The sequence below is a fragment of the Oncorhynchus tshawytscha genome, linkage group LG11 (genome assembly GCF_018296145.1).
Source record: "Oncorhynchus tshawytscha isolate Ot180627B linkage group LG11, Otsh_v2.0, whole genome shotgun sequence".
NCBI classification, from domain to species: Eukaryota; Metazoa; Chordata; class Actinopteri; order Salmoniformes; family Salmonidae; genus Oncorhynchus; species Oncorhynchus tshawytscha.
Genome location: NC_056439.1, coordinates 53,332,258 through 53,348,527, shown reverse-complemented (window position 1 = coordinate 53,348,527; position 16,270 = coordinate 53,332,258). Strand labels below are relative to the sequence as shown.

Genomic DNA, 16,270 nt, shown 5'->3' with positions numbered 1-16,270 from the left:
TAATCCTGATTTCACTAGACCTCCTGAGATGACTTCTCCTTTGAAAAGCTCAGTGTATTTAATTACTTTGTAAAATAAACAGATTGCCATACAGGGCATAAAGCTTCAGTTACAAGAATTTCGAGGCATTATTCCAAACATGGTCAAAGAGAGAGAGAGAGAGAGAGACAAAGAAAGCATGGCCCATAGCCATGGCCCATAGCCAGAGAGAGAGAGAGAGAGAGAGAGAGAAAGCATGGCCCATAGCCATGGCCCGTAGCCAGAGAGAGAGAGAGAGAGAGAGAGAGAGAGAGAGAGAGAGAGAGAGAGAGGGAAAGTATGGCCCATAGCCAGAGAGAGAGAGAGAGAGAGAGAGAGGGAGAGAGAGAGAGGGAGAGAGAGACAAAGAAAGCATGGCCCACAACCATGGCCCATAGCCTGAGGGAGAGAAAAAGAGAGAGAGAGAGGGAGAGAGAGACAAAGAAAGCATGGCCCATAGCGAGAGAGAGAGAGAGAGAGGGAGAGAGAAGGAAAGCATGGCCCACAGCCAGAGGAAGAGAGAGAGAGAGAGAAAGAGAGACAATCACATTACACATTACACACCATCACATTACATACTATCGCACACATTACACACACTCACACACATGACACACTATCACATTACACACCATCACATTACATACTATCGCACACATTACACACACTCATACACATTACACACAATCACATTACACACACTCACACACATTACACACTATCACATTACACACTACCACATTACACACATTACACACATTACACACTATCACATTACACACATTACATTACACACATTACACACCATCACATTACACACTATCACATTACACACACTATCACATTACACACATTACACACCATCACATTACACACATTACACACTATCACATTACACACATTACACACTATCACATTACACACATTACACACTATCACATTACACACTATCACATTACACACATTACACACACTATCACATTACACACATTACATTACACACATTACACACACTATCACATTACACACATTACACACCATCACATTACACACATTACACACTATCACATTACACACATTACACACCATCACATTACACACATTACACACTATCACATTACACACATTACACACTATCACATTACACACTATCACATTACACACTATCACATTACACACATTACACACTATCACATTACACACTATCACATTACACACTATCACATTACACACACTATCACATTACACACATTACACACATTACACACTATCACATTACACACCATCACATTACACACATTACACACCATCACATTACACACATTACACACTATCACATTACACACTATCACATTACACACATTACACACACTATCACATTACACACATTACACACCATCACATTACACACATTACACACTATCACATTACACACATTACACACCATCACATTACACACATTACACACTATCACATTACACACATTACACACCATCACATTATACACTATCACATTACACACTATCACATTACACACACTATCACATTACACACATTACACACTATCACATTACACACACTATCACATTACACACTATCACATTACACACATTACACACCATCACATTATACACTATCACATTACACACACTATCACATTACACACTATCACATTACACACTATCACATTACACACACTATCACATTACACACATTACACACATTACACACTATCACATTACACACCATCACATTACACACATTACACACCATCACATTACACACATTACACACTATCACATTACACACTATCACATTACACACATTACACACACTATCACATTACACACATTACACACCATCACATTACACACATTACACACTATCACATTACACACATTACACACTATCACATTACACACATTACACACTATCACATTACACACATTACACACTATCACATTACACACATTACACACCATCACATTATACACTATCACATTACACACATTACACACATTACACACTATCACATTACACACACTATCACATTACACACCATCACATTACACACATTACACACTATCACATTACACACATTACACACCATCACATTATACACTATCACATTACACACATTACACACATTACACACTATCACATTACACACACTATCACATTACACACCATCACATTACACACATTACACACTATCACATTACACACATTACACACCATCACATTATACACTATCACATTACACACACTATCACATTACACACCATCACATTACACACTATCACATTACACACATTACACACATTACACACATTCCACATTACACACTATCACATTACACATTCAAATTGTATCAAATCAACACCCAATGGTTTTACAAGCACTAGAAATATCCACTGTATGAGAACCAGGTGTTTGTTTTTATTCATCTTGTTTCTTTATGCTGAAGGTTTGGCATTAAGTCCCAGACAATGTCGTGTCTGGTTTACTGGATCAATGTCTGTGACTTGTTAAGTTGTCTATTGTCAATGTCTATTGTCTATTGTACAAACAAATATAATCTTTAAAATATATATTATAAAAAAATAACAAGGGCCTTGGAGACCTAGAAAGAGGTGGGTGGGTAGTACACAATAATCTTATGCCAGGATTCAATCAGGTCAGCAGTACTGTAGATCCACGATGTTGATGATGATATTCTTGTTGTTGTTTACCCCAGCCCTGTGGCGTCTGAGAGGCCCGTCAGACGAGGTGTTCACGGAGCTGGAGGAGATGAAGCAGGAGGCGGCTCACACCCAATCAGCCCTCACCGTCAAGGAGTTCTTCACCAAACGCTCCTACCGACAGCCAATCATCATCGTCCTCATCGTTAACCTGGGCTCCCAGCTCTCAGGCTTCAACGCGGTATGTTGTTTTAAATCAAATATTTTAGTAGTTTTATTGAAAATGCATTTTTCCACTTCTGTCTCATTTGCAAAAGAGACCTGAACATCCAGTAGTGAGTAATGTGTTCTCTATGGGGTATTTATTGAGACCTGAACATCCAGTAGTGAGTAATGTGTTCTCTATGGGGTATTTATTGAGACCTGAACATCCAGTAGTGAGTAATGTGTTCTCTATGGGGTATTTATTGAGACCTGAACATCCAGTAGTGAGTAATGTGTTCTCTATGGGGTATTTATTGAGACCTGAACATTTTGTAGTGAGTAATGTGTTCTCTATGGTCTAACAGACTAGCAGACTAGCAGACTAATAGACTATCAGGCTACTAGACTACCAGATTAGCAGACTACCAGACTAGCAGCAGACTACCAGACTAGCAGCAGACTAGCCGACTAGCAGCAGGCTACCAGTCTACTGGACTAGCAGACTAGAAGACTAACAGCAGATTAGCAGACACAAATGATTCTACCAGACTCCTAGCAGACTAGTAACAGACTAGCAACAGACTACCAGACTACCAGACTACCAGACTAGCAGCAGAATACCAGACAAGCAGCAGACTACCAGACTACCAAACTACCAGACTAGCAGCAGACTACCAGACTACCAAACTACCAGACTAGCAGCAGACTACCAGACAAGCAGCAGACTACCAGACTACCAAACTACCAGACTAGCAGCAGACTACCAGACTACCAAACTACCAGACTAGGAGCAGACTACCAGACTACCAGACTACCATACTAGCAGCAGACTACCAGACTACCATACTAGCAGCAGACTACCAGACTACCAGACTAGCAGCAGACTACCAGACTACCAGACTACCAGACTAGCAGCAGAATACCAGACAAGCAGCAGACTACCAGACTACCAAACTACCAGACTAGCAGCAGACTACCAGACTACCAAACTACCAGACTAGGAGCAGACTACCAGACTACCAGACTACCAGACTAGCAGACTAGCAGCAGACTACCAGACTACCAGACTACCATACTAGCAGCAGACTACCAGACTACCATACTAGCAGCAGACTACCAGACTACCAGTCTAGCAGTAGACTACCAGACTACCAGACTAGCTGCAGACTACCAGACTAGCAGCAGACTAATAGACTAGCAGGCTACTAGACTACCAGATTAGCAGACTACCAGACTAGCAGCAGACTACCAGACTAGCAGCAGACTACCAGACTACCATACTAGCAACAGACTACCAGACAACTAGACTAGCAGCAGAGTACCAGACTACCAGACTACTAGACTAGCAGCAGACTACCAGACTAGCAGCAGACTACCAGACTAGCAGCAGACTACCAGACTTCCAGACTACCAGACTAGCAGCAGACTACCAGACAAGCAGCAGGCTACCAGACTAGCAGCAGGCTACCAGACTAGCAGCAGACTACTAGACTAGTAGACTAGCAGACTAGCAGCAGACTACCACACCAGCAGACTAGCAGCAGGCTACCAGACTACCAGACTAGCAGCAGTCTAACAGATCCAGACTAGCAGCAGACTACCAGACTACCAGACTAGCAGCAGACTACCAGACTACCAGACTAGCAACAGACTACCAGACTAGCAGCAGAGTACCAGACAAGCAGCAGGCTACCAGACTAGCAGCAGACTAGCAGACTAGCAGCAGGCTACCAGACTAGCAGCAGACTAGCAGACTAGCAGCAGACTACCAGACTAGCAGCAGACTACCAGACTAGCAGCAGACTAGCAGACTAGCTGACTACTAGACTACCAGACTACTGGACTAGCAGACAAGCAAACTACTGGACTACCAAACTACCAGACTAGCAGACTAGCTGCAGACTAGCAGCCTAGTACCAGACTACCATACTAGTAGCATGTTACCAGACTGGCAGCAGATGACCGCGGACTAGTAGCCGACTACCAGAATAGCAGACTAGCAGCAGACTACCAGACTAGCAGACTTGCAGTTATTTGCTAAACCCTCCCCTCTTTCCAGATTTGATTCTGCGGCATTGTGTCAGTATGGTTCTTCAGGCTATTCTGCAGCTCAGTAGGGAACCTGAGGCTAAATGAAAGACAGGCAACACACTGAGGTTAAACATATACCCCACTTCTCATTTTCCAGATCATCAATTATTCCACCAAGATGTTTGACAAGGCTAACTTTGACGAAGCCAAGTATCTGACACTGGGGGTGGGGGCCGTGAACGTGGCCTTCACTCTGGTGGCGGTGAGTAGAGTACACTAGAGTAATCTCACCTATAATCTCACCTGTTATGAAGTATGGAGGCTCACCTGTAATCTCACCTGGTATGAGGTATGGAGACTCACCTGTAATCTCACCTGTTATGAGGTATGGAGACTCACCTGTAATCTCACCTGGTATGAGGTATGGAGACTCACCTGTAATCTCACCTGGTATGAGGTAATGGAGGCTCACCTGTAATCTCACCTGGTATGAGGTATGGAGACTCACCTGTAATCTCACCTGTTATGAGGTATGGAGACTCACCTGTAATCTCACCTGTTATGAGGTAATGGAGGCTCACCTGTAATCTCACCTGGTATGAGGTATGGAGACTCACCTGTAATCTCACCTGTTATGAAGTATGGAGACTCACCTGTAATCTCACCTGTTATGAAGAATGGAGGCTCACCTGTAATCTCACCTGGTATGAGGTATGGAGACTCACCTGTAATCTCACCTGTTATGAGGTATGGAGACTCACCTGTAATCTCACCTGGTATGAGGTATGGAGACTCACCTGTAATCTCACCTGTTATGAGGTATGGAGACTCACCTGTAATCTCACCTGGTATGAGGTATGGAGACTCACCTGTAATCTCACCTGGTATGAGGTATGGAGACTCAACTATAATCTCACCTCTTATGAGGTATGGAGACTCACCTGTAATCTCACCTGGTATGAGGTATGGAGACTCACCTGTAATCTCACCTGTTAGGGAGTATGGAGACTCACCTGTAATCTCACCTGGTATAAGGTATGGAGACTCACCTGTAATCTCACCTGGTATAAAGTATGGAGACTCACCTGTAATATCACCTATTATGAAGTATGGAGACTCACCTGTAATATCATCTGTTATAAAGTTTGGAGACTTGCCTGTAATCTCACCTATTATGAAGTTTGGAGACTCACCTGTAATCTCACCTGGTATGAGGTATGGAGACTCACCTGTAATCTCACCTGGTATGAGGTATGGAGGCTCACCTGTAATCTCACCTGGTATGAGGTATGGAGGCTCAGCTGTAATCTCACCTGGTATGAGGTATGGAGGCTCACCTGTAATCTCACCTGGTATGAGGTATGGAGACTCACCTGTAATCTCACCTGGTATGAGGTATGGAGGCTCACCTGTAATCTCACCTGTTATGAGGTATGGAGACTCACCTGTAATCTCACCTGGTATGAGGTATGGAGGCTCACCTGTAATCTCACCTGTTATGAGGTATGGAGACTCACCTGTAATCTCACCTGGTATGAGGTATGGAGACTCACCTGTAATCTCACCTGGTATGAGGTATGGAGACTCACCTGTAATCTCACCTGTTATGAGGTATGGAGACTCACCTGCAATCTCACCTGTTATGAGGTATGGAGACTCACCTGTAATCTCACCTGTTATGAGGTATGGAGACTCACCTGTAATCTCACCTGGTATGAGGTATGGAGGCTCACCTGTAATCTCACCTGGTATGAGGTATGGAGACTCACCTGTAATCTCACCTGGTATGAGGTATGGAGGCTCATCTGTAATCTCACCTGGTATGAGGTATGGAGACTCACCTGTAATCTCACCTGTTATGAGGTAATGGAGGCTCACCTGTAATCTCACCTGTTATGAGGTATGGAGACACCTGTAATCTCACCTGGTATGAGGTATGGAGACTCACCTGTAATCTCACCTGTTATGAGGTATGGAGACTCACCTGTAATCTCACCTGGTATGAGGTATGGAGACTCACCTGTAATCTCACCTGGTATGAGGTATGGAGACTCACCTATAATCTCACCTCTTATGAGGTATGGAGACTCACCTGTAATCTCACCTGGTATGAGGTATGGAGACTCACCTGTAATCTCACCTGTTAGGGAGTATGGAGACTCACCTGTAATCTCACCTGGTATAAGGTATGGAGACTCACCTGTAATCTCACCTGGTATAAAGTATGGAGACTCACCTGTAATATCACCTATTATGAAGTATGGAGACTCACCTGTAATATCATCTGTTATAAAGTTTGGAGACTTGCCTGTAATCTCACCTATTATGAAGTTTGGAGACTCACCTGTAATCTCACCTGGTATGAGGTATGGAGACTCACCTGTAATCTCACCTGGTATGAGGTATGGAGGCTCACCTGTAATCTCACCTGGTATGAGGTATGGAGGCTCAGCTGTAATCTCACCTGGTATGAGGTATGGAGGCTCACCTGTAATCTCACCTGGTATGAGGTATGGAGACTCACCTGTAATCTCACCTGGTATGAGGTATGGAGGCTCACCTGTAATCTCACCTGTTATGAGGTATGGAGACTCACCTGTAATCTCACCTGGTATGAGGTATGGAGGCTCACCTGTAATCTCACCTGTTATGAGGTATGGAGACTCACCTGTAATCTCACCTGGTATGAGGTATGGAGACTCACCTGTAATCTCACCTGTTATGAGGTATGGAGACTCACCTGCAATCTCACCTGTTATGAGGTATGGAGACTCACCTGTAATCTCACCTGGTATGAGGTATGGAGACTCACCTGTAATCTCACCTGGTATGAGGTATGGAGACACCTGTAATCTCACCTGGTATGAGGTATGGAGACTCACCTGTAATCTCACCTATTATGAGGTATGGAGACTCACCTGTAATCTCACCTGGTATGAGGTATGGAGACTCACCTGTAATATCACCTGGTATGAGGTATGGAGACTCACCTGTAATCTCACCTGGTATGAGGTATGGAGACTCACCTGTAATCTCACCTGGTATGAGGTATGGAGACTCACCTGTAATATCACCTGGTATGAGGTATGGAGACTCACCTGTAATCTCACCTGGTATGAGGTATGGAGACTCACCTGTAATATCACCTGGTATGAGGTATGGAGACTCACCTGTAATCTCACCTGGTATGAGGTATGGAGACTCACCTGTAATCTCACCTGGTATGAGGTATGGAGACTCACCTGTAATCTCACCTATTATGAGGTATGGAGACTCACCTGTAATCTCACCTGGTATGAAGTATGGAGACTCACCTGTGATTTTGTGTCTGTTTTTCCTCTTCAGTTCTTCCTGATGGAGAGGGCGGGGCGTAGGAAACTACTGCTGACTGGCTTCCTGTGTCTAGCTGTGTGCAACCTCTCCATGACCGTCATAGACTCAGTCCTGGTACCTATAACCACACCGACACTAACCCTAAATGATCAGTCAATTATATTATACAATTGTCCACCTGAGTGTTGTCCATCTGAGTATTTACCATGTGAGTATTGTCTATCTCAGCGTACCTTGTTGGTGACTCTCTGTCTACCTGTAGGTGTAATACACTACGATGCTGTTATTCAACATGGTCTAAGGACAATTCGTATTATTCTGTATGTAAATATATGACATTCCATTTAGTATGATATGTTACGTTAAGTTACATTATGAATGGAACAGCTGTCATTCAATAACATATGAATTAGAGGCGGTATAGTATCATACTGTGCGTTTTACCTGGTTGTACAATATCATACGTCTTGGGTGATGTCATTTATCATACTTCTCGGTGTCACGTTCTGACCTTAGTTCTTTTGTTATGTCTTTGTTTTAGTATGGTCAGGGCGTGAGTTGAGTGGGTTGTCTATGTTACGTTTTCTATGTTGTGTTTGCGTTTGGCTTGGTATGGTTCTCAATCAGAGGCAGGTGTCGTTAGTTGTCTATGATCGAGAATCATACTTAGGTAGCCTGTTTTCCCCATTTTGGATGTGGGTGTTTGTTTTCTGTTTAGTGTTGTGTTGCACCTTACAGGACTGTTCGTTGGTTGTTTATTGTTTTGTTTCAGTGTTCATAAAAATATGAACCCTTACCTTTGGCGCTTTGGTCCTCACCTTCTTCCACCGACGACGAACGTTACAGTCAGAGGATATCATTTTATCGTACAAATTGGAGGGTGTAATTTACCATACGTCTTGGATGATGTAATCTACCATACGTCTTGGATGATGTAATTTACCATACGTCTTGGAGGATGTAATTTACCATACGTCTTGGATGATGTAATTTACCATACGTCTTGGATGATGTAATTTACCATACGTCTTGGAGGATGTAATTTACCATACGTCTTGGATGATGTAATTTACCATACGTCTTGGAGGATGTAATTTACCATACGTCTTGGATGATGTAATTTACCATACGTCTTGGAGGATATAATTTACCATACGTCTTGGAGGATGTAATTTACCATACGTCTTGGAGGATATAATTTACCATACGTCTTGGAGGATGTAATTTACCATACGTCTTGGAGGATATAATTTACCATACGTCTTGGAGGATATAATTTACCATACGTCTTGGAGGGTGTAATATATGTTGCAGCTCCGTCACTCAGTCGCGTCATGCCATTGTTTTTAAGGTTCTCAAGCCGCCCTATGTTAGCGCAGCCATAGTGGTGCCTTAAAGGGGGTGGATGAGCCCAGTCATTCTGGACGGAGGATAACTACTGTTCAGTCAAAATAACAACTATAGTGCCTGGAAATACAAGATTTTTTGTACTTTCTAGCTAACGTTATACTATATGTAAAGTCAATCTGGTGACCTCCCCTCAATCTTAGCTTGCTAGCTAACGTTATATTACATGTAAAGTCAATCTTGTGACCTCCCCTCAATCTTAGCTTGCTAGCTAACGTTATATTACATGTAAAGTCAATCTTGTGACCTCCCCTCAATCTTAGCTTGCTAGCTAACGTTATACTACATGTAAAGTCAATCTTGTGACCTCCCCTCAATCTTAGCTTGCTCGCTAACGTTATACTATATGTAAAGTCAATCTGGTGACATCCAAATGATGACAAAAGGTTTTCCTACTAATCATTTGCCTCCTTTTTTTAATGTCATTATACTTCCAAGCCATTGCAATGGATGTTGGATAACATTTTCATCAGCGCTCATTGACGATGCATTGAGTAGAATGCTCAGTTCAAAACAATATTGTGATGAGACATGCAACCCGTGAATAGTATTGCACATCTTAATCTGAGACCAGGTTGCTTGTTAGGCAGTAACAACAAAGAAGAATTACAGGAAGCATTTATATTGTCAGTTAGGGGAACTATCAACAAAGGTTAAGAGAATTGGCTTAAGTTTAGAATAAGGGTTAGCTAAAATGCTACACTTGTCCCGTTCTCACTTGAACAGGCAACCTTTGGAGTGCTAGACTGTCTGGGATTACGCTCACCCATCCTCCCTGACCAATATAAGATTGATTGACTGATTGATTGATCTGCCCTGTAGTTCCTTGTCCCAGAGCTGCGTAGCCTGCAGGTGTTGGTCGTGTTCTTCCTGATCTCAGCCTATGAGGTGGGACCTGGTCCTATTTCCTGGTTCATCGCTGCAGAGCTGTTTGACCAGCCAGCCAGACCAATCGCCATGGCCTTCACCAGCATGCTCAACTGGGGAGGGAAGTTCATGCTGGCCCTGCTCTTCCCTCCACTACTGGTAAGTCTGTGTCATAGGATAGCTGTAATACAACACCAATGGTACACAACATTATGGCACCAATGGGACTTAACATTATGGCACCAATGGGACTTAACATTATGGCACCAATGGTACATGACAAAATGGCACCAATGGGACTTAACATTATGGCACCAATGGGACTTAACATTATGGCACCAATGGTACATAACATAATGGCACCAATGGGACTTAACATTATGGCACCAATGGTACATGACATAATGGCACCAATGGGACTTAACATTATGGCACCAATGGTACATGACATAATGGCACCAATAGTACATGACATAATGGCACCAATGGTACATGACATAATGGCACCAAGGGTACATGACATAATGGCACCAATAGTACATGACATAATGGCACCAATGAGACGTAACGTTATGGCACCAATGGGACTTAACATTATGGCACCAATAGTACATGACATAATGGCACCAATAGTACATGACATAATGGCACCAATAGTACATGACATAATGGCACCAGTAGTACATGACATAATGGCACCAATGGGACTTAACGTTATGGCACCAATAGTACATGACATAATGGCACCAAGGGTACATGACATAATGGCACCAATGAGACGTAACGTTATGGCACCAATAGTACATTACATAATGGCACCAATAGTACATGACAGTATGGCTGGTTTGATATCATAGATAGGACTATCTTCTAAAATGAATCAATGAAATGTACTGCAATTTCCAGTTGTGTTAATTAACTCTCTGCTCCTGTGTGTGTGTGTGTGTGTGTGTGTGTGTGTGTGTGTGTGTGTGTGTGTGTGTGTGTGTGTGTGTGTGTGTGTGTGTCTCTCTCTCTCTCTCTGTAGAAACTGTGTGGTCCTTATGTGTACCTCCTCTTTATGACCATGGCTCTGGCAGCCTTCAGCTTCACTTGGAGACGCCTACCTGAGACCAAGGGACGCACGTTCGATGACATCGCAGCCGAGTTCCGAGAGGCCGAGGGCATCCCCCTGCACATTAAGACTGGTTTCAACACCTTCCCCTGACCTGACTGCCCTGGCCCCCCTCTCACCTTACCCCTCCCCCTACCCAGAGGTCGGAGGTTGTACTGGGGGTCACCGAGGTCTTCTTGTGTTCAACCTTCGCTTGGGACAAATGTTTTATTTTTTTTAACCTTTTGCTTAACCAGGTAGTCAGAACACGACCTCTAACACAAGGGAGACATGGTGGGACTGATACAGGACTTCAGGTTGTGGCCTCCCACAGTGTTGTCTGTTTTCTGAAGACGTGTACATTTATAAACATGAAAAATACGATTTCCTCTGTTACTGTAGTAGTCACGCATATGTATCATAAAATGGATCAATATTATTATCTGTATTGTTGGATTGAGGCATTACGATAACTTTTTTTCAGATCCATATCATTGAATATTAAAAGTGAAGCTCCTGTATATAAGAGATTATAGGAGATCCAGACTCTTATCTATAAGAGTTTATAAGAGTCTGAAGCTCCCGTATATAAGAGTCTGAAGCTCCCGTACATAAGAGTTTATAAGAGTCTGAAGCTCCCGTACATAAGACTTTATAAGAGTCTGAATCTCCCGTACATAAGACTTTATAAGAGTCTGAATCTCCTGTACATAAGAGTTTATAAGAGTCTGAAGCTCCCGTACATAAGACTTTATAAGAGTCTGAATCTCCCGTATATAAGATCCTGAATCTCCCGTACATAAGACTTTATAAGAGTCTGAATCTCCTGTACATAAGAGTTTATAAGAGTCTGAAGCTCCCGTACATAAGACTTTATAAGAGTCTGAATCTCCCGTACATAAGAGTTTATAAGAGTCTGAATCTCCCGTACATAAGACTTGATAAGAGTCTGAATCTCCCGTACATAAGAGTTTATAAGAGTCTGAATCTCCCGTACATAAGACTTTATAAGAGTCTGAATCTCCCGTACATAAGAGTTTATAAGAGTCTGAAGCTCCCGTACATAAGAGTTTATAAGAGTCTGAATCTCCCGTACATAAGAGTTTATAAGAGTCTGAAGCTCCCGTACATAAGAGTTTATCAGAGTCTGAAGCTCCCGTACATAAGAGTTTATCAGAGTCTGAAGCTCCCGTACATAAGAGTTTATCAGAGTCTGAAGCTCCCGTACATAAGAGTTTATAAGAGTCTGAAGCCCCTGTACCTGATGAAACATTGAACTTCTTGTGGCGTGGTTCTCTTCCATTGGACAGAAGCATTCCTCACAACTATTTGCCTCTGAGCAGCTTCACCTAAGCAGTAAGGTTAACACTTTACAGTAAGGTACCATTTGTAAAGAGTCTGTAAAGGTTTAAGTGATTATTTAAGCATTTATAAATGCATTATAAATCATTAATAAGTAAGGGATAATCAACGAGGGGCTATGCGTTTTTGGGAAAATAATGATTGACGTGGAACAAAACTTCCACAGAGTTACATTATTTTCCAGAGAACGCATAGAGCCCCTCGTCCCTTAAATACCGAGGCTATAGACAGGTTGGTTGTTTAGCAACAAAACTGCAACGTGCACAATTACGGAGCAAAACAGACGTGGTTGGCCTAGAATGTTTTACAACATGTAAACTATAATTTGTCTCTAATGTTTTATTGAAAACAAATACATTTGTACATTTCAAATACTCAGTTACACCAGCTCTGTCAGGAGGAATGGGCCAAAATTCACACAACTTATTGTGGGAAGCTTGTGGAAAGCTACCCAAAACGTTTGACCCAAGTTAAACAATTTAATGGCAATGCTATCAAATACTCATTGAGTGTATGTAAACTTCTGACCCACTGGGAATGTGATAAATGTGATAAATGTGATAAAAATCATTTTCCCTACTATTATTCTGACATTTCACATTCTTAAAATAAAGTGGTGTTCCTAACTGACCTAAGACAGGAAATCTTTACTTGGATTAAATGTCAGGAATTGTGAAAAACTGAGTTTTAAATGTATTTGGCTAAGGTGTATGTAAACTTCCGACTTCAACTGTATGTGTGTGTGTGTGTGTGTGTGTTTATTAAAATTATAATATCATACTGTGGACATCTACGTCTATAGGCCTATGCATGCAATGCCCTGATACGTTTAGTGCTAAAATCCCTGACAGCTGAACCGTGAGATGGACAATTATCGTTTTAGGCAAGTTGTCATGTCCTGACCTTAGTTCCTTTTCTATGTCTCTTTTTGGTTTGGTCAGGGCGCGAAGCATAGTGTCCCCAGTGCACACACATAGCCCAGTGCACTAAATCACAGCTCCTTGAATCGGCCAGGCTAGAGTGGGCATCGAGCGAGGAGGGATGAAGCCGGCTCGGCGCATCTGGTCCCCAGTGCGTCTCCTCGGCCCAGTGCATCCGGTGCCTCGGCCAAGGAGGAGGCTGCCTGTATGTCCCCCCAGCCTGGTGAGTCCTGTGCCTGCTCCTAGAACCAAGTCTCCCTCCGAGCCGCCAGAGCCGCCGTCTGTCCGGAGCCGCCAGAGCCGCCCGTCTGTCCGGAGCCGCCAGAGCCGCCCGTCTGTCCAGAGCCGCCAGAGCCGCCCGTCTGTCTGGAGCCGCCAGAGCCGCCCGTCAGTCCGGAGCCGCCAGATCCGCCCATCACTCCGGAGCCGCCAGAGTCGCCCTTCACTGAGTCTCCTTCCTATTCGAGGCCAGCGGTAAGGATCCCCAGTTCGGGGTCGGCGGCGAGGGTCGCCACTCCAGAGGTGCTGCCTCAGTGGCCAAGATTAAGTTGGAGTGGGGTCTACGTCCCGCACCAGAGCCACCACCACGGTGAAATACCCACCCAGACCCTCCCCTATAGGTTCAGGTTTTGCAGCCGGAGTCCGCACCTTTGGGAGGGGGTACTATCACGTCCTGACCTTAGTTCCTTTTTTATGTCTCCTTTTTGGTTTGGTCAGGGCGTGAGTCGGGGTGGGCATTCTATGTTTTTTTCTAGGTTTTGTACTTCTATATGTTTGGCCTTGTATGGTTCCCAATCAGAGGCAGCTGTCAATCGTTGTCTCTGATTGAGAACCATACTTAGGTAGCCTGTTCCCACCTGTGTTGGTGGGTAGTTGTTTTTCACCTTACAGGACTGTTTCGTGTCGTTCACTCTCTTTGTTGGTTTTTCTCATTCAGTGTTCAGTTTATTTCATTAAATTTACAATGAACACTTACCACGCTGTGTGTTGGTCCGATGATTCCTATTTCTCATCTTCAGACAGAGAGGATAGCCTAAAAACCAATAGAAAAATAGGCAATAAAATGTGCTACACATTGAAACACAAGGAATAGTGTTTTTGTCATTTGTTCTAGGCTGTTTTTAAGGACATGTAAATGTGGCTCATTTGGCCATTATCCCTCATTTCTTGATGCCGCTGTCTGCGCCAGGTTGTGTATGAATGCAGGTGTTACGGTAAATTAAAATCTTCCCTGTCATGTTGTCTGGCGCCAAATGTTCCTAAAGGAAACTGAAATGGCATATTGTTCTCATGAAGATGTTTGAATAATATTCATCTCTTACAAAACACCAAACAGTTTAATAACACTCGGAGATTGTCAAGCCAAGCCTTCAATAGACATACAACGTAGGGAGGGATTTTCTGTTTGTTGAGATTGACATAGTCTATTTATTCTGGTGTTGAAAAATGCAAACCATGATATTGATGTTCCCGAAGTCGATATGATTTGTTTATTGATTGTGTGGTGCACTGGCACAGAAACATGTTGGTGGGAAATTAGTTGCACATATTTTATATAATTATAAAAATGGCATTCCCCCTAGCTGATCATAGTTGGCAGCTGATCGTATTGTAATGAGACAGGCAGGGAGAGTGAGCTCCTCTGTGGTGGTCAACGAAATCCCAACCTTCTGGCATTGTTTGTGCCACAATAGAATGCTGTGGCAAAGTCGATATCCAAGTGTGTAAACACAGGGTTGCTTGTTGTCGTAAACATTATTTTTGAGAAAAACTTTATATCCATCAAAATAAAGTAAAATCTTTCTTCTCTTCCTTGTGATGTACAGTGCCTTGCGAAAGTATTCCTCCCCCTTGGCATTTTTCCTATTTTGTTGAATTACAACCTGTAATTTAAATAGATTTTTTATTTGGATTTCAAGTAATGAACATACATAAAATAGTCCAAATTTTTTAAGTGAAATAAAAAACAAAATTGTATTATTTAAAACGGAAAAGTGGTGCATGTAACGGTTTTCTTCCGCTGAAGGAGAGGAGGACCAAAATGCAGCGTGGTTAGTGTTCCACATCTTTAATATCGACGATAAACGAGAACATTACAAAATACAAAACAACAAAAGTGAAAACCGAAACAGTCCTATCTGGTGCAATGACACAAAGACAGAAGACAACCACCCACAAAGTACCCACAGAATATGGCTGCCTAAATATGGTTCCCAATCAGAGACAACGATAGACAGCTGCCTCTAATTGAGAACCAATCTAGGCAAACATAGACATACAAAACTACCTAGAAAGGAAACAGCCCCATAAACATACAAAGCCCCTAGACCAGACTAAACACATAAATCCCCCAT

At 42.9% G+C, this 16,270-nt stretch overlaps 1 protein-coding gene across 1 annotated transcript in view; it reads left to right on the top strand.

Moving 5' to 3' along the window:
• LOC112238586 (solute carrier family 2, facilitated glucose transporter member 1) overlaps positions 1–13,376 on the top strand; it is a 47,976-nt gene extending 34,600 nt beyond the window's left edge. The window contains exons 5-9 of the mRNA XM_042330342.1: positions 2,756–2,940; positions 5,092–5,196; positions 8,280–8,381; positions 10,497–10,700; positions 11,569–13,376. Coding sequence (XP_042186276.1) covers positions 2,756–2,940; positions 5,092–5,196; positions 8,280–8,381; positions 10,497–10,700; positions 11,569–11,748 — 776 coding nt within the window. The 3' untranslated portion in view covers positions 11,749–13,376. The remainder of the gene's footprint in view (positions 1–2,755; positions 2,941–5,091; positions 5,197–8,279; positions 8,382–10,496; positions 10,701–11,568) is intronic.
• Positions 13,377–16,270: the final 2,894 nt, after the last annotated feature.